The 26,234-nt window shown below is 39.1% G+C and overlaps 1 protein-coding gene and 1 long non-coding RNA gene across 15 annotated transcripts in view; one reads left to right on the top strand and one right to left on the bottom strand.

The window, feature by feature from the left end:
* Positions 1 to 26,234, top strand: part of TPK1 (thiamin pyrophosphokinase 1) — a 559,100-nt gene that overhangs the window by 441,429 nt on the left and 91,437 nt on the right. For all 14 annotated transcript variants that reach the window (XM_081534537.1, XM_081534527.1, XM_081534535.1 and 11 more), the window contains one exon: positions 13,866 to 13,977. In XM_081534537.1, the coding sequence (XP_081390663.1) occupies positions 13,866 to 13,977 (112 nt within the window). The remainder of the gene's footprint in view (positions 1 to 13,865; positions 13,978 to 26,234) is intronic.
* LOC145523742 (uncharacterized) lies at positions 5,223 to 15,410 on the bottom strand. The gene is made up of 4 exons (XR_014066864.1): positions 15,223 to 15,410; positions 13,140 to 13,200; positions 11,804 to 12,100; positions 5,223 to 10,062 (listed from the first exon to the last, which is right to left on the bottom strand). It is a non-coding gene; the product is annotated as an uncharacterized LOC145523742 (long non-coding RNA).

The raw sequence follows: 26,234 nt of genomic DNA, 5'->3' as shown, positions 1-26,234 counted from the left end.
TGTATTTTAGTGTGCCAAAGTCACACATTTTTACATTTTAAGTACAAAATGACAAAGTCATGACAAGATTAATCATGATAAGCAGGCACTAAGTCCATAATAGTATTGAATTTGGATTTAGAGAATGAAAGAGGAGAGGATATAAAAATGACAGTGACATTCAAGAGCAGGGCCTTGTCTTTTATAATCCCAAAGAATGTTTTCTTACAGATGACTTCAGAAATTAAACCCTAAAAACATCCTGTGCTGTTTTTCCTAAGCAGCCACATTCTACAGAAAAAATACGGTGCTTTTCTTGTCCAGGGCTAGACGGAAAAGTGCTATCAGTTATTTAGAATCTGATTTATGCCTGAAGAGAGTGGCTGCCAGTCTCTGTGATTTCAGGGAAGCTGGGTATCAAGGAGCAATTTTCCAAGAATTGAAAGCCGGTACAGGGTTATGAATAAACTCCGAGAAGCTTTGACCTTCCCTGTCAAATGATAGGGCCATAAATATGTTGGTAATTCTACTTTGTTGTGAGCACCTGTTCTTTTCCATCATTGTGGAGTTTCTCGGATACCATAAATTGGTACCAGCAGAACTAAAACAAATTTTTTTATTGTATAAAAAAATTAGAAGAGGAGGAACTAGAAGGTCAAGAACCCAGGGAGCAGCCTCTCATGTGTTGCTCCTGAAATACGTCTGGAATTAGAGGATCCAACTGTGGAAACTTTATGGTATCCAAATTAAAAATAACTGGTCGTATTTTATCATTTATTTACATGAAATTAAATAAGTGACCTTTGAGTAGGAAGTGAGATAGTTAATGCATAATATTTTTAATGATCCTCCTCCCCCCATTATGCCAAATTCATCATGAAATAGGGCTCATTCTTGTTTTAATATGGTCTTTTAAAATACCTTCAGTATAGTGAATTTAGATAGTATAGTATGCTTAAACATAATATGCTGTGTTTTCATGATTTTGTTATGTATCTTAATTCTGTTAAGATGCAATTTATTAATTGTTGTTGGAGAAGGAAATGGCGGCCCAATCCAGTAGTCTTGCCTGGAGAATCCCATGGACAGAAGAACCTTGTGGGCTACAGTCCGTGGGGTGCAAGAGTCGGACACGACTGAGCAACTAAACCTATTAATTGTGGAATCTTTTTTCCTCTGGCTTCACCCTTAGCTTTCTCAAGTTGATGGTTTAGGAAACAATAAATAAGATGGAAAAATCACTGCAAACAACCCACAGAGAAGGAGGTGAAGAAAAGCCGGTTGTTTTCCTTTAGAAAGAAAGAAAAACAAAACTGCCATATTTTAAAAGGGATCCATATATTCTCTTGAACAAAAGTGAATATATACATACATGTATATGTGTGTGACACACACACACACACACACATATTGGGCTCCTATGGTAAAGCATCTGCCTGCAATGGGGGAAACGCGAGTTTGATCCCTAGGTTGGGAAGATCCCCTGGAGAAGGGAATGGCAACCCACTCCAGTACCCTTGGCTGGAAAATCCCATGGACAGAGGAGCCTAGTAAGCTACAGTCCATGGGGTCGCAAAGAGTCGGACACGACTGAGCGACTTCACTTTCATATATATTTATATATACACACATACATACCTCTTGTCTGTTTTAGGAATATTTAAAGAAACAGGGCAAAGGAAATGAAGAAAAATAAACAGTGGGGATACAAAGATACAACAGTGCAAAAAGAGACATCTAGAAAGAGTTGGAGATTGTGAGTCACCTATGGCTGTGTAACAAGTCACCACAAAACTTGGTGTCATAAAACAACAACAAACATTTATTTAGTCTAAGAATTTCTTTGGTGATCTGGAGTTTGGGCTCTTCTGGATCCTTCAAACTTGAGGTCTCATGAAGTCCAGTTGTCCTGGCGTCAATCATATGGTTTCCAGGCGGCTCACTCCCATAGCTGGCAAACAGGTGCTGTTCGGAGGCAGGGAGCAGCTCCATTCCTCTCTGCACAGCCATTTGGTACATAGGTTAGTCCTATTCAGTGTAGGAGAGTCACTAGGCAAGGACGTAGATGCCAGGAGGTAATGTTCCTTGGTTGCTACCCTGGAGACTGACCACCACAGCGAAATAAGATAAAAGAGCATTAGATTCATGTGAACACATATACTTGTAGGAATCAGTTCAGTTGCTCAGTCGTGTCTGACTCTTTGTGACCCCATGGACTGCAGCACGCCAGGCCTCCCTGTCCTTCACCAGCTCCCAGAGTTTACTCAGACTCATGTCCATTGAGTCTGTGATGCCATCCAACCATCTCATCCTCTGTCATCCCCTTCTTCTTCCACCTTCAATCTTTCCCAGATCAGGGTCTTTTCAAATGAGTCAGCTCTTCACATCAGGTGGCCAAAGTACTAGAGTGTCATCTTCAGCATCAGTCCTTCCAATGAATATTCAGGACTGATTTCCTTTAGGATGGACTGGTTGGATCTCCTTGCAGTCCAAGGGACTCTCAAGAGTCTTCTCCAACACCACAATTCAAAAGCATCAATTCTTTGGTGCTCAGCTTTCTTAATAGTCTAACTCTCACATCCATACATGACTACTGGAAAAACCATAGCTTTGACTAAACGGACCTTTGTTGGCAAAATAATGTCTCTGCTTTTTAATATGCTGTCTAGGTTGGTCATAACTTTCCTTCCAAGGAGCAAGCATCTTTTAATTTCATGGCTGTAGGAATACAGGAGAGTAACAACTCGGTGGTTCAGTTGTGAGGTGAATGTGAGTCCATGATCACTTGATTTGTGACAAACATTGACTGCTGCCATATTACTTGCTACTTCAGACCCAATGCATCACACCCAGTCGCTTAGTTGTGCCAGTGTGATGATAATCTCCTTAACAGCACAGAGCTATAAAGCTAAACTGCATTAAGGCATGATATTTCTCTCAGAAATCTTACCATAATTTTACCTAAGCACTGAAGAATTGATGATTTCAAACTGTGGTGCTGGAGAAGACTCTTTGGAGTCTGTTGGACAAGAAGGAGATCAAACCAGTCAATCCTAAAGGAAATTAATCCTGAATATTCATTGGGAGGACTCACGCTGAAGCTCCAGTACTTTGGCCACCTAATGTGAAGAGCCGATTCATTGGAAAAGACTCTGATTCTGGGGAAGCTTGAGGGTAAGAGGAGAAGGGGATGGCAGAGGATGAGATAGTTGGAGGGCATCATTGATTCAATGGACATGAGTTTGAGCAAACTCTGGGAGACAGTGAAGAACAGGGAAGCCTAGTGTCCTGCAGTCCATGGGGTCGCAAATAGTCAGACATGACTGGGCGACTGAATAACAACAAGAGCCAAAAACTACCCCCTACCCAAATCAGCACTTTTACCTTTCTGATGTTAAAGACTCTTACTTCATTTGTAAGAGGTACCAAAATAAAACTACTGTGAAAACTAAGGTTGCAATCTGTTGATATATAACTTCAAAGGTGTATTTATTTTAACCTTGTGCCAATACATAATACTTACTATATTATGGGGTACTTTTCAGATTGCTTTCAGAAGACGAAATTACCCTAACATTCATGACACAAAAAATGAGAGGCAGGTAAATTAGCTAAAATTACAAGAGACTCTTTGTTTTGTTGCTCATTGTAGTCCTTTCGTATATGATAAAAAATAACAGCAGTGAATGCGTGTAGAGCTTATGGTACCTGTGGCAGGCATGATTGTACACACTTCACATATCAAGCCATTTAATCCTCACAACAATATTTCATTCTGGTTTAATGGATGAGGAAAACAAAACATTAACATGGTGAAAAGCAGTTCAAATCCAAAAACCTTTCTTTAGCACCTGTGCCTTTTACCTGTAGCCCTGTACATAGAAAAGACTACCTCAGGCTGGCCCAGAACAAAGATTCATTGATAATGATAGCATTTTCCTCAGGCTCACTCCATGGACAGGATCTCGAGCCTTGCCGGAGTCCTCAGGGGCTAGCAGAGGGAAATGGAAAGCTTTCGGAAAGCTAGGAGTATTTCTTTTGAGGGAGGGGTCAGTGTGGAGACAAGCAGGTCTGACTTGGTTTTAAAGGGTCATCTTGGCAGCTGAGTGGACTCTGGTGCGACCATGGGAGATCCTGTCATGGTGACTTGGATAAGGCAGTAGTGAAAGAAATCGTGAGAAGGGATAGCAATCTGAATATAGTTAGAAGACAGAGTAAATGGGATTTCCTCAGGGGTACGAAAAAAAGAACTTCTCACCTGAGCAGTTTGAAAGATGAGAAGTCCACTCAGATCAAAAGCTGTGTATAGGGGTGGGTTTGAGGTAAAAAATCAGGATGTGTTCAGCAGGCAGTTGTATGCTCAGGACCAGAGAATTCTGGCTAGAGATACAAATCTGGGATTTGCCAAGATCTAGACAATTTAGCTGAGCTCACAAAGAAGACACATGGATTACTAAGTAAATTAGAGAGGAAGATCTCCCTGAGACCAAGGGACCAAGCCCTGAGGCAGTCCAGGTATAGGGTTTGGAGAGAAGAAGAGGAGACAGCAAAGGAAATTGTGGGTGAAGAGGAAAACCAAGAGGAGTAGTGTTCTGGAAGCAAAGTAAAGATAGTATATCACGAAGGAGTGATTGATAACCCATTGCAAATTCTACTGACAGTTTAAGTCAGAGGACTAATAATTGACCGTTGGGTTTAGCAGCTTGGAGGTCATGGGTTGTTTTGGTGAAAGCCGATGTAGAAAAGAGGTTAATTAAGCAAAGGCTTAACTGGAATGAATGTAAAAGAATTGGAACGGTGAATTTAGAGAACCCTTTCTAGGAGTTTTAATCTATAAAGGAACAAATGGGTCAGTGAGGTGATAGCTGGCACTCGGAGGTCAAGAGAAGTTACATGAAAACCGCTAAGCTTAGTGCCTCCCCCTACCCCATTTCGATAAACATCTACTGTGTTCCAGCTATGTGTCCAAGGTTGGTCAGTGTTTTAAAGATACAAAAATCAATGGGCTACAGTTTCTCCCTTGAGAATGTGCAAGTAACCCAGGCTAAGGGTTCATGGAGGGCTTCAGGGAAGAAGTGCTTTCATCAAAGATGTGAGGCATGAACCAAATCTTGGAATTTGTACTTGAATAAACTACTGCTTCTAATTTATACATCATAGGATCTGGGGAAGAAGCAAAATGTTCTGTCTGCTCCTGACTAAAAATATTCAGATCTTTTAGACAGTACTTTTGTGTGTTAATCTTTTTAATTTTTTTAGCCCACTCTTTGGTTTTTTTTTCTTTAACCATTCTTTATGAACTTCTGGAAGACCCAGTAATCGTGTTTTGGAAACAGAAATGAGCATCTCCCATATCCTTGTCAGCACCCTCCTTATGATCAGTCACTAGCAAAGGACAGTTAAATGAATGGGGATGTGTAAATAGAATGGGAAATGTTGAAGAGAGATGGATGGGGTCAAGGAAGATATTAGTTCACTTGCTGCACAAGTATTTATTATTTAGGATAAACGTTGGACAAGATCATGCAAAAGCTTAACTTGGTGGTTGACTGTAGGGAACAAAAATCAAGAATAGGAAAAAAAACAAAGGAATGAAATGGTCGACTGGCTTTTGAAGAAGAAAAGCAGGAGGATATAGTAAAATGAAGTAGACATTAAAATCCCAGCATACTTGGGTTTAGATCCCATGTCTGTTAGTGAATACTTGAGTGATCTTGAGCAAGTTAATGATGATACTGAGTCCACAGCCTCTAATTTGGTAGCAACTCTGTCACTCCCGACTGTTAGGAGAGTTATGTACCTGGAAGAATATTAGGTCAGAGCACATAGTCAAAAATTGTTATCTTGCTTCTCTTTTTTCTTCAACTGGAACTTTCTCATTATTTCTTCTTGTATGTAAAGTTTGATAGTCAAGCTGGGGTTTGAAATAAATAAATGAATGCAAAGTTTTCTTTTTCTCTGCCCTTCTTCGGTAGCACTAACAATATCCCATGAGCATTGTGAGCAGGAGTGGAAAGCGAAACAAAACCAAAGGAGACACTCAGCCCAGTTAAACACGCTGAACATCAGCCATACTGCATCTCAGTAAGCAGACACGATTCCTGGGGTGTATTTGGATAGGATAATGAACAGGATTATCCAGGAGTGTGTCCACTGTCAGGCTATCTCACAATTACCCTCCACTCCTGTAGCCGTCTTAGTGACTTGCAGCCTCTGCTCTAACAGAGAGAAGTGCATGGAATCCTGTCAGTGGGGTATTTGTAATTGTTGGTTGTATGTGGTTTATCCTAGCGTCCATTTGAGCAGACATTGTGTACACAAAGAATTCTATCTAGTGCCTAAGAATTTTCAGTTCACCTGGGCTCTCTGTCCTCTACTTTAATTTTGATAAAGATTTATCGGTGCCTTTTTATTGATACTTTTTCCTTTTGCTCTAAAACAATATTCAGATGCTTTATTGGATACTTAATATGTTCCTTCCCCTGTGCCAAATATCTAACGGAAATGAAAGGTGGGGTTTTGCCTTCAAGGAAATGTTATTGTTTTTTAGGCTATAACATGCACCCATTTAAGAGATGCAAGACAGTAACAAAATGCTCTCTATTTTGTAGCATAACAATTAAAAATTGTAGACATTAAGAGCAAGTGATCTATGTTAACTGGAATCCAGAGGGAGCTTTCAAAAGAAGGTAGAGTTTGACCTTTGCTTTAAAGCTTCTCTCAGTTAAGGATGGAGATAAAACCTAAGAAGGGACAGGGGAACGTGGGCCTCATGCTCACATGCTACATTCCATAGAGTAACATTTATCTGAAGTTATTTGAAAACTCTGTGATCACTCTTTGACTCAAAATATATCTTTCAGTGTAACCTGTCCTGTTTCCACTGTTAGAAATGCTTTCTTCTTGGATAAGTATTGTCTTTAGAAGTCATCGTTTAAAATGTCCATATCTTTTGGAGGAGCAAAGAGTAGGTTTCTGACAATTTAGCATGAGAGCACTCCCCGGATGATTTTCTCTTAACTGGAATGAAAGGAAGGCTTAGAGATAGGATAGGATACATTGTATTAAAAAAAAAAAAGTCAACACTAAAGTGCTAGGGTAGAAAGGATAAACTTGGATTGTATCAGTTTTAATTTGAAATACTATAGTGTTGGGAGTTCAGGAGAAAATCAGCCTGTCATAGTATTTTACTGTCTTCTCCAGTAGTGGGTGTTTCATAAGTATTTTTGACTTTTGAATAAAGTAGCCTCACAGGTTATTGTCATTAGCCTTTTAATCAGAAAGTAAGCCTACCTCTTAGCAAAATACATGTGATCTCAGCCTCAGGTGACTAAATAATTTCCCAAACAAAAATTAGATGGAGGTTATTAATTTCAAAACATATCACTGAAATGTTCTGGCTGTGGAAATATTCAACCAAAAATCATAGTTTCAGATGCCATGTGCAAAATCACCATTCCAAATCTGTATTTTCCTAGGTGGATTTTATGAAATGCAAGTTTCATGGGTAATTGTGCAGTGTTATTTTAAGGGGCAGGGAAAGGATCTGTAGTCAAGTAAGTTTGGGAAACACTTGCTCAGATGAATAGAGTTTTTTGCTTCAGAAACGCCTAGAACACCTAGGGTGCTGGTGTGTGCTGTGACTTCCAGGAGGGGAATCCAAGCGAGTGCTCTAATCTTTCCTGACTATTTGAGTAGGGTTCTGTGGGATAAACTTTGGAAAATGTGGTTTTATGATATGCTTGGAAACTGAAAGCTCTCTATAACAAGGAATTAATGCATTTTCAGAAGGAAACACAATCAGTGAATCAGTGATAAATAAATGAATAAATATTAAACTAACATGCTTGAGTTCTGAATTCTACAGTTGTGGAGCAGAAAAAAAGTAAATATATGAGTCCTCTAACTCTGAGATTTTATAGTTGTAAGTTCACCGGAAAGCCCATTTCTCGTGTGACTAAATTATGTGAGTAGTCACAGTATGAAATGTACCAGCACAAAAAGTCTGTCTTGGTGTGGGAGGGGTAACCTCTTTCCCTAGTAAATATAGTATAGATCCTTCCATTGACTTCTTTCAGTGATCTTTCCTGCAGCTATTGAAATTCCCATGGTGTTATTCACTGATAACTTTTAAGTACCCACACAAACTAAGGAAAGATGAGCTACCAGAGGTTAGCCTTGTATTTTAAATCCATGTACAGTAGTATTCCATTCCTACTGGGTCTAACTGTGTGTCAGAAATTTTAGTTTCAGTTAGCCACAGAGTGTGTAATATCAATTTTTAACAGCAATTTGATAAAAGGTTATCCACCTTATAAACTAGCATCAGCATCTGCTCCTTGAATATTTTCCAGTGAGTACAAAGGACATTTGTGTTCTTCCTGTGTTCACTGTTCACTTGCTTTGTGAATGAGCTTGTTAAAATTGCTCTGTATTTTGTGAGTGCCCCACTAAGATAATTTAGCATAAAATTTGGCATTGTTATTGGACTTAAAGGTTTTAAAGATGTAAACTGGATTCAGAGGCCTCAATGTTTGGTATTTTTGCAAAAGTAAACTCCAGGGTGAGCTTTTCTTTCTTCTCTCGGTCATATCCTTGTCATTTTCAGAAGAGGTAAAATGCAATCAAAAGGACAGTGATTGTTTTACCCCTTCACTAGGTGTCCACTTGTGTATGTTTTGCTCTAGGTTGACATTACAGCCTAGGGACAGTGACAGTGACTGTGATGTTGCCTGTCCTTTAGCCGCTCGAAAGTAGGATTTTCAGCATGGATGCCAAGCAGTGTCTTCCTTACCTTTCACTGAATTACAGTTTCATCCCTTATTGAAGTTGGTAATATGTTAAAAATAACCATGATTGGAAAACCAACCTGTCTGTGATTTATTTTTGTTCTGTCTTTACCTTATAGAACCGTCTTTGACTTCAAAGAGTCATCTTAGCTCAGAACAGGCAACAGAATAGGAAGCTGAGCAGTGATTCATGAGAGTAGATGGAAGTCAATGATTAGTTCATGTGCCTTTGGTCTCCAGTAATGACATAAATCTTTAGGGAAGTTCTATACTGTCAGGCTGCATGCCTGCCTGTGTCAAATCCCATATAGGCTAGAATATATTATGACTTGAGAAATCTGAGGAAAGAACAGAAATTCCTTTTGTTGTTCGCTGTAAAGGTGTCACATAGACTTGAGTATACAGGAGAAAAGCATAGTGTTGCTCTCAGTTAACCATAGGAAGCTAAATTTGCATAGTGAGAAACACAAAGACCAGTTCACTTGTAGCTAATTCCTTTTTGGAACAGGAGAAAAAAACATTAATTGGTTGAAGACAAAGACCTATCTGACTTTCTAGGTCCACAAACTAATTTATCCCCAGATTGAAAATTTCAAGGTCTGTTGAATCTTAAAATAATGAGGAAGGCAATGAATATATAGCAGTGCTGGAAAAGAAAGCTTACCATTCTGTCATTTAAATCAGTGGATTTTGTAACAGTCACCCTCTCCCTGGGATAATAAAACTTAACATGTGTTTATGCTGTTTCCTTTGTATTGTACGATAGAAGTTAAAGAGTCTTCCTAGGGAGGAAGAGAGAAATCGTTCCTTATTTCCTTTGTCATTCTTGACTGCAGTTAGCCAGAGCACCAAACGTGGTAATGCATTCAGCCGACCACTTCCAAACCATTAAGCAGGCCACAGAAGGAGGAACGAGATGAAAAGACAGGAATTAACAGTAACACATTGAAAATAAGATACCCAAGGACCCATGTGTCGCTCTTTGATGAGAAATGAAGAAGTGACAGTTCTGTCAGAGACACATTACCAGAGACAGAGGTAAAATCACCTGGTTCACGTGAGCATCTCCTACCCTTCTTCGTCCCCTGTCCTCTGCCACCCAGCGCCCAGGAGACTGCGAGTCCCTGCAGCCCCTCTGATGTGCTATGCTTTCTGATGGACCCCAGCAGTCCAGCCCTCATCAGGCTGGGATCCGCCAGTGCAACACGGGACCATCATTCCTAGTCTTTCACTGCTGAAGCCAAAGCGACTTGAAGGAGGTCAGAATTTCTGCAGTACCCTCTCTTCATGAACTCTGTTGATGAGAAAAGAGGCTTTGTAACTACTTTCTGAATTTGTTAAAGGCCGTTACATCTGGCACCTCTCGATAATAATTTGTATTAAATTTAGCTTATGTATTGTCAGAATTATTTTTAGTAGGGAGAAACAAAACTCAAAATTCACGTATCAAGCTATTTCAGTGTAAATAAGCTTAGGGAAAAATTCTAAACAAAGAAATAAAGGTAGCTCATATCTGAAATAAAAAGGAAACAGAGAAAAACACCTTTTTTCTTAGGGGAAAAAACCCCAGCAGAATAAAGTGGTAAAGACAGATGAGAAGCCGCTGCCTGTTTCCCCATGTGTGGTTCATCTGGCTGGCTGTGGTTTCAAACCCACCAGCGCCTGTTGCTGTTCGTTAAGGGATGAGAAAGTGAAAAGGTCATTGAGAGACATTTTTTAAAAAAAGAATAATACTGTTTATGTTTACAGCAGTTTTACATTTACAGAAAATTGAGCCAATTAGAGTTCCCACATACCCGCTTCTCCCGCTAGCAGTTTCCCCTATTATCTTGCATTAGTGTGGTACATGTTGAGCCAGTGTTGATACATTAACGAAGGCCCATCACTTGCATTAGGGTTGACTCCTCGTGTTGATCTTTCTGTGGTTTTGATGGAGGCCTCGGGTCGCTTAGTCACCAGCACAGTGTCACACAGAACAGCTCTGCTCCTCTGACAAGGTCCTGGGCACCCCCTACCCGCTCCGTGAGCCGCCCCGTGGCCTCCGCGCCTGTGTGCGGGCCTGCACGCCCCTTCGCTCCTTCATCCTTGGATTCCCGGACGAGGGTCTCTGCTAAGCGTGCCCCTTGCTTACACGCTGCCCTCGCCTAGACCTGATTGGATCTCTGATCTGGTACCTTTCTTTCCTCCCTGTGCTTTGCCTTCCATGCCCTGGTCACAGCTTTCATGTGTACAGTTGTGTGAATAGCTCGTCTGTGACCCTGGTTTGAGGATGGAGAATGGAGCTGTTGGAGCTGTTTCAGATCCCACCTCTCAGTCCCATTGCTGCCACTTGGGCACCTTACCCGTATTACCTATAACTCAGGCCAGGAGGAACTTTCAAATCCCCCTTTATAAAAATCCGCAACTCTAGGCTCTGTTTCCTAATTCCCGTATGACAGAAATGATGAGGAAATGAGGCCCGTTGCACTTTCTTCTGTGCTTTTCCTTACCTGTGCCTTCTGAAAATTATAGCATTGCTTTTACACTGAAATAGGTAGAAAACTTCTATAATAATAATATAGTTTATATGCCTGTGCTCTAAATTACATGAAAACCCCAAAGAGCATTATTCAGGAATGAGATTAGTTTTTATTTCACTTTTGAGTTTCTCCCATGGCTACCTCCCAATCATTCCTCTTTCCTGAATTACTGTTTAGAATTATTAGAATATTTTCTCTGGTTTTTCCTTCAGAAAAGTATTCTCCAGGGAATCTTCTTTTCCTTCTCTAGGGGATCTTTCCAACTCAGGGATTGAACCCAGGTCTCCTGCATTGCAGGTGGATTCTTTACCAGCTGAGGCACCAAAGAAGCCCCAGAAAAGTCTAAAATTTTCTAAATCTTGTATTGCTTCATATGTAAAATATGCATTTGTTATTTTTATGAGATGTCAATGTTGGGTCGGTCATACTTGTTAGTTCAGAGCATGTCATCATCTCTGATCCAGATTATAGTCCTCTGGTTGATTGATCATCCCTTCCCTTTTGTGTTGGTCATACCTGTTAGTTCATAGCATGCCATCATCTCTGATCCAGATTATAGTCCTCTGGTTGATTGATCATCCCTTCCCTTTTGTTCCTGTATCAATTTCCACTGGGCTTGTGCTCTGTTGCTAAGTCGTATCCAACTATTTGCGACCCTGTGGACTGCAGCCCGCCAGGCTCCTCTGTCCATGGGATGTCCCAGGCAAGAATACTGGACTGGGTTGCCATTTCCTCCTCCATGGGATCTTCCCAACCCAGGGATCAAACTCACATCTCCTGCATTGGCAGGAGGATTCTTTACTACTGAGTCACCTGGGAAGATAGCAATTCCCATTAGGGAGAGGAAATTGTTAGTGTGTGTATATATGCTTATATATTTGAAATTTTAATATATATTTTTAATTTTGTTAGTAGAAGAAGTGTGTTGTGTTTGCATTTATTTTCATTTTATAGATGGGTTCTTTAATTTATCATGATTCTGTTTCCTACTATGCATTATGTTTTCCCAGTACATTGTGTTTTTAATCCACCCACATTTCTCTGTGTGCATGTAATTTATTGCTTGTTGTATATCTACGTATATTGCCTATCTTTCTTCCACTTATGGACACCAAGTTCAAATGTAGTTTAAATTTTCTTTAAAAATCTTCTTTGTGTTTGAATGTATATTCAAGCCCTTCAAATTGAATTTATGCCCTCTGCTTGAATTCTCAAATAGAAATATATGTATATGAATTGTATAGGTAGTAAATGTCTGAATGAACTTGTGTTATATACAAGAACTCATGTAACCTAGAAACTGTTTTCCCTAATAAAAGCAGTCTTTTTACAGAAGACAAATCCTACTTGTATCTTGAGGCCTGTATACCATAGAATAAGTTCTCAGAGATTACAATATACAGTACAATAGCTATAGTTACAATACAAGTAAAATAATTGTATAAGGAGACCTAAATACCTTAGTCTGGTAATATGTCATATATTAAATATACTTTAAAACATTATTTTATTAAAATGAAGAATATATTTTGGAGCTTATTCCTTTACAGTTGTTTGAATTATGAAGAAAAGACCTTTTTTACTCTATTATTGAATGTATTCATATGTTGACATTGTCTCATAAGAACTTGAGATATTTTTTTATAAAGACTGTGTAACCCTAAAGACAGAATAGCAAGTAGGGTGGGAATAGAAAAGCATTGCTTTGTAGAAGAGTTTCCAAGTATTTTATTTAAAAGCAAGCCTTGTGGCCTTGATTGAGCATTACTTTTAACTTTCTTGTAAACTGAAAAATAGAAAACATTTTAAATTACGTCCGATTTCATAATCAGAATAGAAGGAGCATACTCACTTCCCAGGGGCGGTACTCTTGTTTCCGGGTAGACAGACTTGTCACCGAGCATCTCCTAGAGCTGTGGGGGCAGGAAACAGACTCACCACTAGTAGGGTTGACATTGAATTCTAAAGGTCAGAAGCTCAGTTCTCAGGTAAAAAGCAGAGATTTTACTTAGGAAGCAATGTTGTATTTACCCTCTAGCAAGCATTTCATTAAGACCCTTGAATTCTGTATCCTTTAGTGCTGTCTCTTTAGCACATGAAATCAGTTTAGTCTTTGGAAGTGGAAGGTATAGGGAGTAATCCTGATCCTGCTCCTTGTTATCTGTGCATCCTGGACAATTTAATCTCTGCAAACTTCAATTTTCTGGTATGTTAAAGTAATAATTAACAGTAAGATACCTTGTAAAACTGTTGCTAGTATTAAGTCAAGTGAAAGTTCTGTAGGATGATTCAGTACATGTTGTTGTTCAGTCACTAAATTGTGTCTGATTCTTTGCAACCACATGGACTGCAGCACGCCAGGCTTCCCTGTCCTTCACTATCTTCTGGAGTTTGCTCAAATTCATGGCCATTGAGTTGGTGATGCTATCTAACCTAGGTTTGTTGTTAGGATTAAGTATGATAAATTATGTGAACCATCACTAGGATGGTTCCTGGTGCATATGACCAGATCTTCAGTGCACATTAACGTGCAGTCTTTTCTTCTCCCGTCTTAATGATCATTCCTTCTCTGCCTCAGGGAAAGCACAAATTGCATGTGGATACTGGGATGGAAGGTGATTGGTGTGGCCTCATTCCTGTTGGACAGCCTTGCAATCAGGTGACGACAACAGGCCTAAAGTGGAACCTCAGTAAGTAAAACCCTTGCACAAAGGGAGGTTTTCTTTCTTTCTTATTTTTTTACAAAATTTATCTTCATAAATAATTAGAAGTGGAATTGCTCGGTCATATGGGAACTCTATCTTTAGCCTTTCAATGAATTGCCAGACTATTTTCCAAAGCGGCCATACCAGTTTTACATTCCTACCCGTGATGTATGAGGATTCGTTTCTCCATATCCTGGTGAGTATGAAGTGATGTCTCATTGTGGTTTTTACTTTCTTTTACCTGATGACTAATGATGCTGAACACATTTTCATGTGCTTATGGGCCATTTGTGTGTATTCTTTGGAGTTACATCTTTTTAAATCTTTGCATGTATTTTAATTGGATTATCGCTCTTTTTACATTGACTTATAAGATTCCTTTATGTACTCTAGATAGAAGTCCTATATCAGGTAATATGATTTGAAAATATTTTCTCAGACTCTTTGACTTGTGTGTTTATTTTCTGAAATTTAATTAACTAAATTCATTAATCTAATTTTGATGTCTAGTTTTTTTCTTTTATGGGTCATACATTTGGTGTCATAGCTAAGCAGTCTGTCCAGCCTTTTTCGTGGTTTGGTATGCTTGAAACCTACCTTGCTTTTCAAGAGAAGTAGCTCTTCTAAGTAGTTATTTAAACATCTGTGATTTTTATAAAATTAGCTGTTCTGACTAAATTTTCAAATGTTCTCTAGTACTTAAGAACTGTACTAGGTCACTCTAAAACTGTCTGGTTTGAAAAGAACAAAAAATGAGGTGGATCTGTTCCTGAAATAAATGCTGATTCCAAAAGAAACCATCAGGCATTGAAACCAATCACCATTCATCAGCCATTGAAACCACTGGCATCAGAAACCAATCACCCCTAGTCCCCAAGAATAACAGTTAACGATTTAATCAAAGAGCTCTGAGTGAATGTCAAAGGGATTATCTCATGATTGACCGATACCTCTAAGGTTGTAAAAAGTAAAATATGGAACCATGATATTCTTTTATAACATGTAAAACTTTTGGGGTCCCACAAAGATATAAATACCTCAAGAGATAAATGCACTGAAGATCAAAAGATATTTTAAAAGGTCTTTCTAGGAGCCACTGCTGACACAATTAGGAAAAACTAGAGATATTTTGAAGCAAATGTCTGGCCAGCTTATCAGAATTTGAAAGGACGCTGAGAACAGATCTCCTCCAGTGCACAGGAACCTGTGACAGGCTTTGAAGCCGGTTACCTGAAATTGCCATGAGCTCCCATCAGAAGCTTTTTTTGAAAACACTGCCAGCCTAAGACCATTGGTTTACTGTCTGGAGCTCCCACTATTTCCAAGGACCCGTTCTAGCCAGTGGTGAACTTCCTCCCGGATCTGGTAGTGACTTCACTTTCCAGGGCTGACACCAAGACAGGCTGAGCGCTCTGCCCAGTGAACAGGCTGCTGACGCTGCAGTTGTTCAGTCACTGAGTCACTAAGTATCTCTTTGTGACCCCACGGACTGCAGCATGCCAGGCTCCCCTGTCCTTCACCATATTGCTTCCTTTATCTTAGGGGTTGAACAGGTGAGAATCATAGGATACAAGAGAATCGTCAGTGTTTTTTAGAATGTTCTCAGAGCCGCTGTGTTCTACAACAATGTACTCATCCTAATTCTTTTTTTTTTTATGGTTTTAACTTAAAATTTTCTTATGCGGTTTTTAAATGTTACACTCCATTTACAGTTATTACAGAATATTAGCTATACGCCGCGTGTTGTGCGTACGTCCTCATAGCCTGTCTTGTACCTGGGGGTTTGTATATCCTACCCCGTGTTGCCCACCCTCCACTGGAACTGCTAGTTTGTCTTCCATGTCTGTGAGTCTGCTTCTTTTTTGCTCTATTGAATAGTTTGTTGTACTTTTTAAATTCCACATATAAGTGATAGCATACAATATCTGAATAATAAAGTTTACTCCAGGAAGGGGCCTTGGGCATGACAAGATTTTAGTCTTCTTGTCTGTGATAAAGTCTCAGCCCTGCCAAAGTGCTCTACGCTATTACTTATCTATATATTTACAGACAGCTTTGACTTTTGAAATAGGTACTTTATTCTCTACAACTTTGTGGAAGCAAGTAATAGCAACCTCACAAGGTGTGACAAGCAATAGTGTTGAGACAAAGTGTTTTATCAATGATCTGTGGTAATAGTGCTAATGAATAGGGTCTTCTGATAGGTAATACTGCCTCATTAAAAAGTAGTAAAGATAACTGAGATGACACTGTGTTGGCTTGGAGACCAGTGGATGGATTATTTTCACAGAGTGTGGGTCTGTCTGTACTCAGAAGAAGTCTCTCAGTCATGTCTGACTCTCTGCGACCCGATGGATTGTAGCCTTCCAGGCTCCTCCATCCATGGGATTTTGGAGTGGGTTGCCATTTTCTTCTCCAGGGGATCTTCCCAAACCAGGGATCGAACCTGGGTCTCCTGCACTGCAGGCAGACTGTTTACCGTCTGAGCCACTAGGGCTGTACCCGGTGCCCTTGTGAAAGCAGAGCTCTCAGTTCCCTGTCACTTTGTCACATCTGCAACATGGCAGGATGGGGCTGCAGGAGGAGAAAGGAGATGCAGTAACCTAGTCAGGGGGTGCTCACATCTTGGGTCAAGGAGAATAAGCAAGTCCTCCGAAGGGAATGCATCAAAATCATCTTAAGGTGGTCTCGAGGCTGGCATTCTCTCTGTCTATACCCACTGTAAAATATTATGCCACAAGTTCTAAAAGGAGTCTGATTCATATGGCTCAATTTGTGGTATGTCACACCACAGACTGTCTTTAAAACAAGTCCCTTGTAAAGTAATTAGCCCCCAACTAAAATAAATAAATTTATAAAAAAAAAAACAACAACATGTCCCTATCGTGGCACCATCACCCACAAGTGTATGTTTACAGATGTTGTTGCAATCACGTATATTACAGTATCTTCAGTCAGTTCAGTTCACTTTAGTCACTCAGTCGTCTCCGACTCTTTGCGACCGCATGGACTGTACACCAGGCTTCCCTGTCCATCACCAACTCCCGGAGCTTACTCAAACTCATGTCCATTAAGCTGGTGATGCCATCCAACCATCTCATCCTCTGTTGTCCCCTTCTCCTCCTGACTTCAGTCATTCCCAGCATCAGTATCTTAGTTCATAGCAATATGCTGTGGATATTCTGTGATGTGTGTCTGGGACTTCCCACGTGGTGCTAATGGTAAAGAACCCACCTGCCAGTGCAGGAGACGTAAGAGACATGGGTTCAATCCCTGGGTCTGGAAGATCCCCTGGAGGAGGAAATGGCAACCCTCACCAGTATTCTTGCCTGGAAAATCCCACGGACAGAAGAATCTGGAGGGCTACAGTCCATAAGGTCGCAGAGAGTCGGACACAGGTTACTGAAGCGACTTAGCACGCACACACATATATGGGACTAGAGTTTCTTTAGGCCGTGTACTCATGGGAATAAAATAGCTGCGTCATGGGCAAATGCACCCTCGCCTATACTGAACATGTCGTGTGGCTCAGCAGAAATACCAGCGTACACACTCATCCCAGGAGTATCCAAGAGTCCCTGTGCTCCATGTCCTCGCTGCATTCTTGATGATGTCAGATTTAATCATTTTCGCCAGTCTGATGAGTGTCAATGATATTTCACTGTCCTTCCTGAAGACTGGTGGGGGGAAATATCTTTATAGCTATTATCCATGTAGGTTCCTCTTTCATTCATTGCTACTTTCTTTTGCCCTTTAGCCATTGGACTATTTTTTTTCTTTCTTATTAATTTTTAGAAGCTCTTCACACCATGATGATCTTCAGGCTACATTTCGCCTTTTCTATTTGTTTATGGCATTTTTGTACACAGAGAGCTTACTAAGGTAAACACAGTTAAATCTATCAATCTTTTTCCTTCAGATTTGTAATTTCTGTGTCATAATTCATCTTTCTCTTCCCTGTGGTCATAAAGATGTTCTTACATTTTAGCTTTAAGGGATTTTTTTTTTAGGTCTCTTCTTTCACCTGAAATTGATTTTTGTGTATAATATGAGTTAGGGATCTGATTTTTTTCCTTACTGATAACCAGTTGCTCTAGCATCATTTATCATCCTTTTTCCAGTGATTTGCATAAGTTTTCAAATTCATAGGTATGCTTCTGATCTCTAGTCTGTTCCCTTGGCTCACATTCTTTTACCTGTATTGATAGCACACTGCGTTAGTTACCATAGCTTTATAATAAATACAGAAATGTGCTAGGTTGAGCCTACCAACCTTGTTCTTCAAAATTTTCATGGATATTCCTGACTTTTGGGGCTTCCCCAGTGGCTCACAGTAAAGAATCTGTCTGCAGTGCAGAAGCTGCAAGAGACTCAGGTTCAATCCTTGGGTCAGGAAGATTCCCTGGAGAAGGGCATGGCAACCCACTCCAGTATTCTTGCCAGGAGAATCCTAGGGACAGAGGAGCCTGGCAGGCAACAGTTCATGGGGTTGCAAAGAGTCGGATACAGCTGAAGCCCATTGGCACACACACCTGGCTTTTTTCTTTTCTTCAAAAACTTTTAGTTTTATAAATGTTACACACACACAAATTCCATTGTAATTTTTATCAGAATCAGGCTTAATTTAGAGATTACATTGGGAGACTAGAACAATTGGAAACGAAAATTCTTGTACAAAACTGAGTCTTCTCATCCATAAACATAATTTCTGTTTCCATTTAATTAGAATTTGAATTGCTTTTGATAATTAGAAATTTTGTCCATAAGATCCTGTACTTGATGAGTCATAGAAGGACTCATCTCTAGAAACCTTATACTTAGTGTTGCTTTGTAAAGTACACCTTTAAAAAATTACAGTCTCTGAGTTAATCTGTGCTGTGTGGACATACACTTGATTTTATTTGGATTACTATATTTCTGAACACTTGTATGGTTTCCAAAAATGTGACCTGGGTTCGTAATCATGTTTCTTTCTTCTTCATCTGTAACAAATAGTTGTTCAGTTATGAGTAACTGAAATAATAGTTTTAAACAGCACACCACCACCACCACCTCCCACCCCCACCACCCTGCCACTGCTGTGTAATAAAGTGCAGAGTTAAGTATTTACAGGGCAAAGCTTCTGTGATTTATTCAGCCTTTGCCTCAAAACATAAGATGTCTCTGTTGCAGCTCGAGTGTCCGCTGTTTAGCATCAGGTGGGAAAACATGGTGGGGAAGTGGGACGGCGCAAACTGCAGGAAAACAGGCATCAGGGATTCCCGGCGTTTCCAGAAATCCTTCCTCATTTAATCGTTTGCCTCGGTGGCCAGAACTATCACATACCACCCGAGCTGCAAAGGAGGCTAGGATATGAAAGTCTTTTAATCTGAGGACATAGTCACCCCAAATAAAATTGAGATTCTTTCAGTGAGGAAGGAATAAGTAGGAGTCTGCTCTTCTATCAAAAAAATGTCTTTTCTTTGTTTGCCATCTTGATGAACACTTTAGCCATATATATTAACATAATAAAAACTGTCTTTCAGCCATATTCTTATGGATTTCTGTTTTTGTTTGTGATGAATCCACAGTCAAACTCATTTTGTTTGTAATCCGCGTCTAACTCTACCCTTTAGACAGACCTTTTATTTTTCTCTGATGTGCTGCAGTTTTACTGCAGCGTGTTTAACTTCCGCTGTATCTGGTTTTCCTTACCTCTGTGGCTTGGTGTCATTCATTTATTTTGAAAAATTATCAGATCCCCCCGTTTTTCAAATAAGGACATGGTAGTTCAAAGTCTTACTTAGCGGGGGCCCAAATTCATGTCATTAGGGATCGATGCACTCAGAATGTGAATTCAAGTCTTCAGTGCTGTTTATATTTATGTATCAAGTCTGCAATGCTATTTATATACTTTCCATAGAAAATAAGTTGATGTTTTTAAAAATATCACTAAAGTGAATTTGAGATAAAGAGAAGAAAATAAGGGGAAGGAAACTGTAGACAGGGAAAGAAAGCAAAGGAACCAGGAAAGAAGACGTAGTGGTAGGAAATTAACATTAATTTGGAAGAAATATAAAAAATTCTGAAGGACAAAATTTTAACTTCACTACACTTTTACCTAAGAAAAATTTTAAATAGAGTTGCCCTCCATTTGCCCAGGCATCTGCTTTATAACTCAAATTGAGTTTGAAATTATGCATCCATTGTTCCTTCTTTTGTGTTTTTTCAAAGTATAGAAATAAGTGACAGAATGAAATAATTTCATAGCATTGACTGAAAGAGACTCAAATCTAGCCCAAGTGAAAGAGTTTTGAAAGAAAAAAAATTCTGAGAAAACAGTTTGAAAAGATTTTTCATCTCTATGGAAATACTTTGTAATAAGTGTGTACAGGTACCAAGATTTCCTGCAGGAGTTCTCTGTGAGGATTTTTAAGTGGCAGCCTATCAAGGGAACAGTTCAAGCATCTATTAAAAAAAAAACAAAACTACAGTTGCTATTAATGTAGTTTCAGTGAAAAGTCTTATTTCTCACTCCATTATACCTTACAAAGTGATTCTAGTGAGTTATCATGGTTTGACAATAGCTATACATACTTAGTGGAGAAGAAAATGGCAACCCACTCCAGTATTCTTGCCTGGAGAATCCCGTGGACAGAGGAGCCTGGTGGGCTGCTGTCCATAGGGTCACACAGAATTGGACATGACTGAAGCGACTTAGCAGCAGCAGCATACATACTTAGGCCATAACTTTTGTGAGCTAGTGCCACTAGTGTGTGAGTTGTTTTGTATTTTTAAATTTATCATTATTTTAATTATTGCTTTTCTAGTCCAGTGCTTTAAAAAAAAAGCACTCAAACTGTGATGTCAACATTTCTTCTCTGATTAAAGGGCTGTATCTTTTGTATCTTAATTCGTTTGATAATCAGTAATCCAATTTGAGTTGAAGACATTGTTAAAATTTTTATCTAAAACACATAGTCAAAGGTGATGATACTGAGGATGGCTTTTAAAAAATTATTTTTTTTTTTTCTGCAAGGAAGATGTTAGCTAAAGCTTCCCACCCCAAAATCACTTTCTCAAGTTTATAATTTGGTGAAATGACTGTATTTCATCATATCTAAGATGTCATCAGTTATAAGATGCCTCCTTATTTTATGTGCACTGAGAAAAAATTATACCAATTATAATTGCAGAGATGTGGGGGAAATGTATGTGTTAAAACTAGTGAAATATGGTAGATCAAATAGCATAGAAACTTAAAAGTCAAATTATATGCATAGACATACCACTCTTAAATCTGTCCTGAAAAATTGCACAAACCATTGATATGGGCAAAAAGATATCTGTGTATCTTTAAGTGGATTCTTGGGCCTAGTCCAGAGGCCCTTGAAGGGTTATCTGGTTCTGTGTGACACTTAGCTTTTCATCATCTTTGATTATTTTAGAAATGTTGTGGAATTGGAAGTTGACTGGTAAAGGGCTGATCATACTGTATATGATTCCTATTCATATAATTCAGTTGAGCTTTTGTTTTGAAAACTCCATGCATTATCACCCTATGTAAATTGCCGATTTTCTATTAGCAAATCCATTTCAGCATTCCTGGCTGTCTTAGTAGGTTTATCCTTTGTAGTCACCTTTGAAACCGTTTTTTTTTTTATATATATATCATACTAGTTTTCTCATTAATTAATGACTTAATTGAAATCTTTGTGTTCATTTTATATTTGTATGAGTCATTATTTTACCCTTTAAAAATTAAAAAAAAAATCAAATTGTAATCACCTACAATAGTAAAGCATCCACCTGTCAATGCAGGAGATACAAGAGATGCAGATTTGACCTATGTGTCAGGAAGGTCCCCTGGAGGAGGAAATTGCAACCCACTGCAGTATTCTTGTCAGGAAAATTCCATGGACAGAGGAGCCTGGTGAGCCATGGGGTTGCAAAGAGTTGGACACAACTAAGCACACACACATTATATTTAAAGGATCACAGACTGTTGCAGTTTTAAAAAAAAAAAAAAAAGTTTTATTGCAAAGTACCACTTAACTTCTGCCTATATGCATTAGGTCAGAGGGAGCCCTGGCACAGAGGTCTGATGATGTCACTTCCATATTTGTATCTGGAAAAGGTCTTACAAAGGGCCATACTTGAGCTGTTCACTCTATCTATAAAGGTTCATGACCATAACCAAATCATTTAAGCAAAAGTAATCAGACCAGTACACTCTTCTAGAAGTCATGCATTGATTCTGATATTAGTCAACTAAGCTGGAAGGAAAAGACATTTTTTAAACAGTTTTATTGAAATATACTTGATGTATAAAATTCACCCATTTAAAATTAAGTGATATTTGGTTTATTTGCAACTATGTGCAACCATGCATGGTCGTGCTCAGCGTGTCTGACTCTTTCTGACCCCGTGGACTGTACCCACCGGGCTCCTCTGTCAGTGGGATTTTCCAGGCAAGAATACTGGAGTGGATTGCCAGTACCTACTCCAGGGGATCTTCCTGACCCGGGGATTGAACACACAACTCCTGAGTCTCCTTCATTGGCAGGTAGATTTTTTTTACCACTGAATCACCTGGGAAGTCCCAGTATGTGCAACCATTGCCAGTCAAATTACAAACATATTCATCAGCTCAAAAAGCAAGTTCCCTTCACCTACCAGCCACCATACTCTTCCTGTCCCGCACCCAGCCCTCTCCTCCATCCCTAAGCAACCACCAGTTTACTTTGTCTCCATAGATTTCCCTATCCTAGATTTTCATATGAATAGAATTATATAATGACCTCTTGTGACTGGCTTCTTTGACTTTAGCATGTTCTCAGGGTTCATCCATGTTGTAGAACTTAATGGTATTTCATTCCTTTTTATGATCAAATAATATTCCACTGTATAATATTAATATATCATATTTATCTATCCATCCACTCATGGACATTTGGATTACATCTGCCTTCTGTCTATTATGAAAAATAAACATTATTCTACAGCTTTCTGTATGGACACATTTTCATTCCTCATGGGTACACACCTAGTTGTGGGGTCGTGTTGTAACTTTATGTTCAGTCATTGAGGAACTGCTAGACTCTTTTCCAAAGGAGCTGCATTGTTTCAAAGTCCCGCCAACCTTGTGTGAGAGGTCTGACTTATCCATATCCTTGCTAATGCTTATATTTATTTGACTTTTTGACTTTGGCCATCCTGGTGGGTGTGAAGTGGTATCTTGTGGTTTTGGTTTACATTTCCCTAGTGACTAATGATGTAGAATATATTTTTCAGGTATTCATTGGCTATTTGTATCCCTTCTTTGGAGATCCTTTGGCCCTTCTACAATTGGGTTGTCTTTTTATTATTAAGTTGTGAGCGTTCTTTATATATTTTAGATACAAATCATGTAAGATTTCCAAATATTTGTTTCCCCATTCTGCAGGCTCTCTTTTCACTGTTTTTAATGGTGTTCTCTGAAGAGCGATCATTTTTCATTTTGATGAAGTCTACTTTATCTATCTTTTCTTTTGTTGATTATGCTTTTGGTGTCACATCTAGGATTTGGTGTCACATTGCCAAATCTGATGTCATAAAGATTTACTCCTATATTTTTTAAGAGTTTATAATAGCTTTTTTTCATGTGTTTAGGTCTTTGATCCATTTTGCATTAATTTTTGTATATGGTATAAAGTAATGGTCAAGAATTAATTCATTGATTTCTGTAAAGAAGTCAGCTAGGATTCTGATAGGGATTATGTTGACTCTAAGTCAGTTTGAGAAGTACAGTTGACCCTTGAAAAACATGGGTTTGAACTGCGTGGATCCATTTATGTGCAGATTTTTTTTTTTTGGTTAAATATGGTACTACATTTTTGATCCATGGTTGGTTGTATCCCTGGATGCAGAATCTTCATGGACTGCAGTATCTACAGATTTTTTCAATTTCTTTCAGCAAAGCTTTATAATTTTCATAGTATAAGTTTTGTAGTTCTTTTGTTAAATGTATTCTAAGTATTACATTGTTTTGATGCTACTGTAAATGGAATTATTTTCTTAACTTCATATTTACACTGGTTAATGCAAGTATATGAAATTCAATTGATTTTTGTATCAGTTGATCTTGTATGCTGCAGCCTTGCTGAACATATTTATTAGTTCTAATGTGTTTTAGTGGACATCTTAGAATTTTCTATTTACAAGATCATGTCATCTATAAATAGAGATAGTTTTACTTCTTTTCTAATTTGGATACCTTTTTTCTCTTGCCAGATTGTCCTGTTAGGACCTCCAGTCAAATATTGAACAGTATTCAGATAGGTTTGAGAGTAGCAAATGTGGCCACCCTTGTCCTGTTCTGATCATATAAAGAAAGCATTCAGTGTTGGTTTTCCACAAATGTCCTTGATCAGACTGAGGAAAGCCCATTATATTCCTACTTTGTTGGATGTTTTTGTTTGTTTGTTTGTTTTTATCTATTGTGGAAGGGTATTGGACTTTGCTTTTTCTGGGTTTTTTTTTTGGTTATTGAGATGATCCTGTGATTAAAAAAAAAATCTTATTGATATAATAATACATTGCACTACTTGGATTTCAGGTATTAAATCAAATTTAAATCCCTGGGAGAAGTTCCACTTGGTCATGATGTATAATTCTTTCTCTTTGTTGTTGGATTCAGTTTCCTAGTGTTTTGTTGAGGATTTTGGCATACTTGTTCCTAAGATACATTGTTTTGTAGGGTTTTTTTCCTTGTGAAATCTGACTGGTTTTACTATCCAGGTGGTACTGACATCTAGGCTTCACAAGTGGCACTAGTGGTAAAGAACCCACGTGCCAATGCTGGAGATGCAGGTTCACTCCCTGGGTCAGGAAGATTCCCTGGCGGAGAAAATGGCAACCCACTCCAGTATTCTTGCCTGGAGAATCCTATGGAGAGGGGAACTTGCTGTGCTAAATTCCATAGAGTTGCAAGTGACTTAACAGCTGGAGTGACTTAACAGGCATGCACGCACACACTGACATCTACTCTTAGGGTCCAAGCATTCAAGAGGGAAGCTCCAGGGAAGTCAACCAAGGCAGCCAGAGTGAAACAGCAGTGAAACAAGTCTTGCTGGCAGGATGCAGATTTGGGGAGGAGGTAGCATAGAGGAAACTAGTTTGCAGGACACACTAGAAGTGTGTTCTGATCCAGAGATACGTGGTGCCTTGTACCTTGCCCTCCTTTATTTCTGTGCTTGCTGCTGGAGACTGGGAAGGGAGGAGAAGAGCGAGACCTAAGGGCCAGCTTGTATCTAATGAATAAAAAATAGATTTTATTTTCTTGGGTTCCAAAATCACTGTGGATGGTGACTGCAGCCACAAAGTTAAAAGACATTTTCTCCTTGGAAAAAAAACTATGACAAAGCTAGACAGCATATTAAAAGGTAGAGACATCATTTTGCTGAAAAAAGGCCACATAATCAAAGCTATGGTTTGTCCAGTAGTCATGTACAGATGTCAGAGTTGGGCGATAAAGAAGGCTGAACACCGAAGAATTAAAGCTTTTGATTTGTCATGCTGGAGAAGACTCTTCAGAGTCCCTTGGACAACAAGGAGATCAAACCAGTCAATCCTAAGGAAATCAACCCTGAATATTCATTGGAAGGACTGATGCTGAAGCTGAAGCTCCAATACTTTGGCCACCTGATGCGAAGAGCCAACTCATTGGAAAAGACCCTGATGCTCGAAAAGATTGAGAGCAGGAGGAGAAGGGAGTGACAGAGGATGAAATTGTTGGATGGCGTCATCAACTCAACGGGCATGAGTTTGAGCAAACTCTGGGAGATGGTAAAAGACAGGGAAGCCTGGGGTGCTGTTGTCCATGGGGTCATAAATAATTGCACATGACTTAGTGACTGAACAACAACAATAGGGACTGGCCAGTCCTTCTAAGGAGCAAGTGTAGGTCACTGAACATTTAAGTCCAACCTCCTGGGAAAGGAGTTTCATTTACATGAAGATAATATCGAATAATCTCTAAGTGTTTTTAAAAAAGCACTTATCTCCACACAGGGATACAGACAACAAGCTGCCTTTCCCCCTTCTGTGTTTAATTAGCTGTCAGCGGCTTTACATCTTCACTGCTTTATGTTATTAATTTAGAAAAGCCATTAATGTTTCCATAGGTCATTTTTATTTATAAGTGGAAAATGCTAGCTATAAATTCCAATATTGATTTTTCTCCAATAATAACTTTTCACTAAGGATCTTTCAGACCGCAGAAA

Source organism: Giraffa tippelskirchi, chromosome 10 (genome assembly GCF_054371585.1).
Source record: "Giraffa tippelskirchi isolate mGirTip1 chromosome 10, T2T-mGirTip1v1.2.pri, whole genome shotgun sequence".
Classification (NCBI taxonomy): Eukaryota; Metazoa; Chordata; class Mammalia; order Artiodactyla; family Giraffidae; genus Giraffa; species Giraffa tippelskirchi.
Note: the sequence above shows the minus strand (reverse complement) of the source record. Positions and strands in the feature narration are given on the sequence as shown.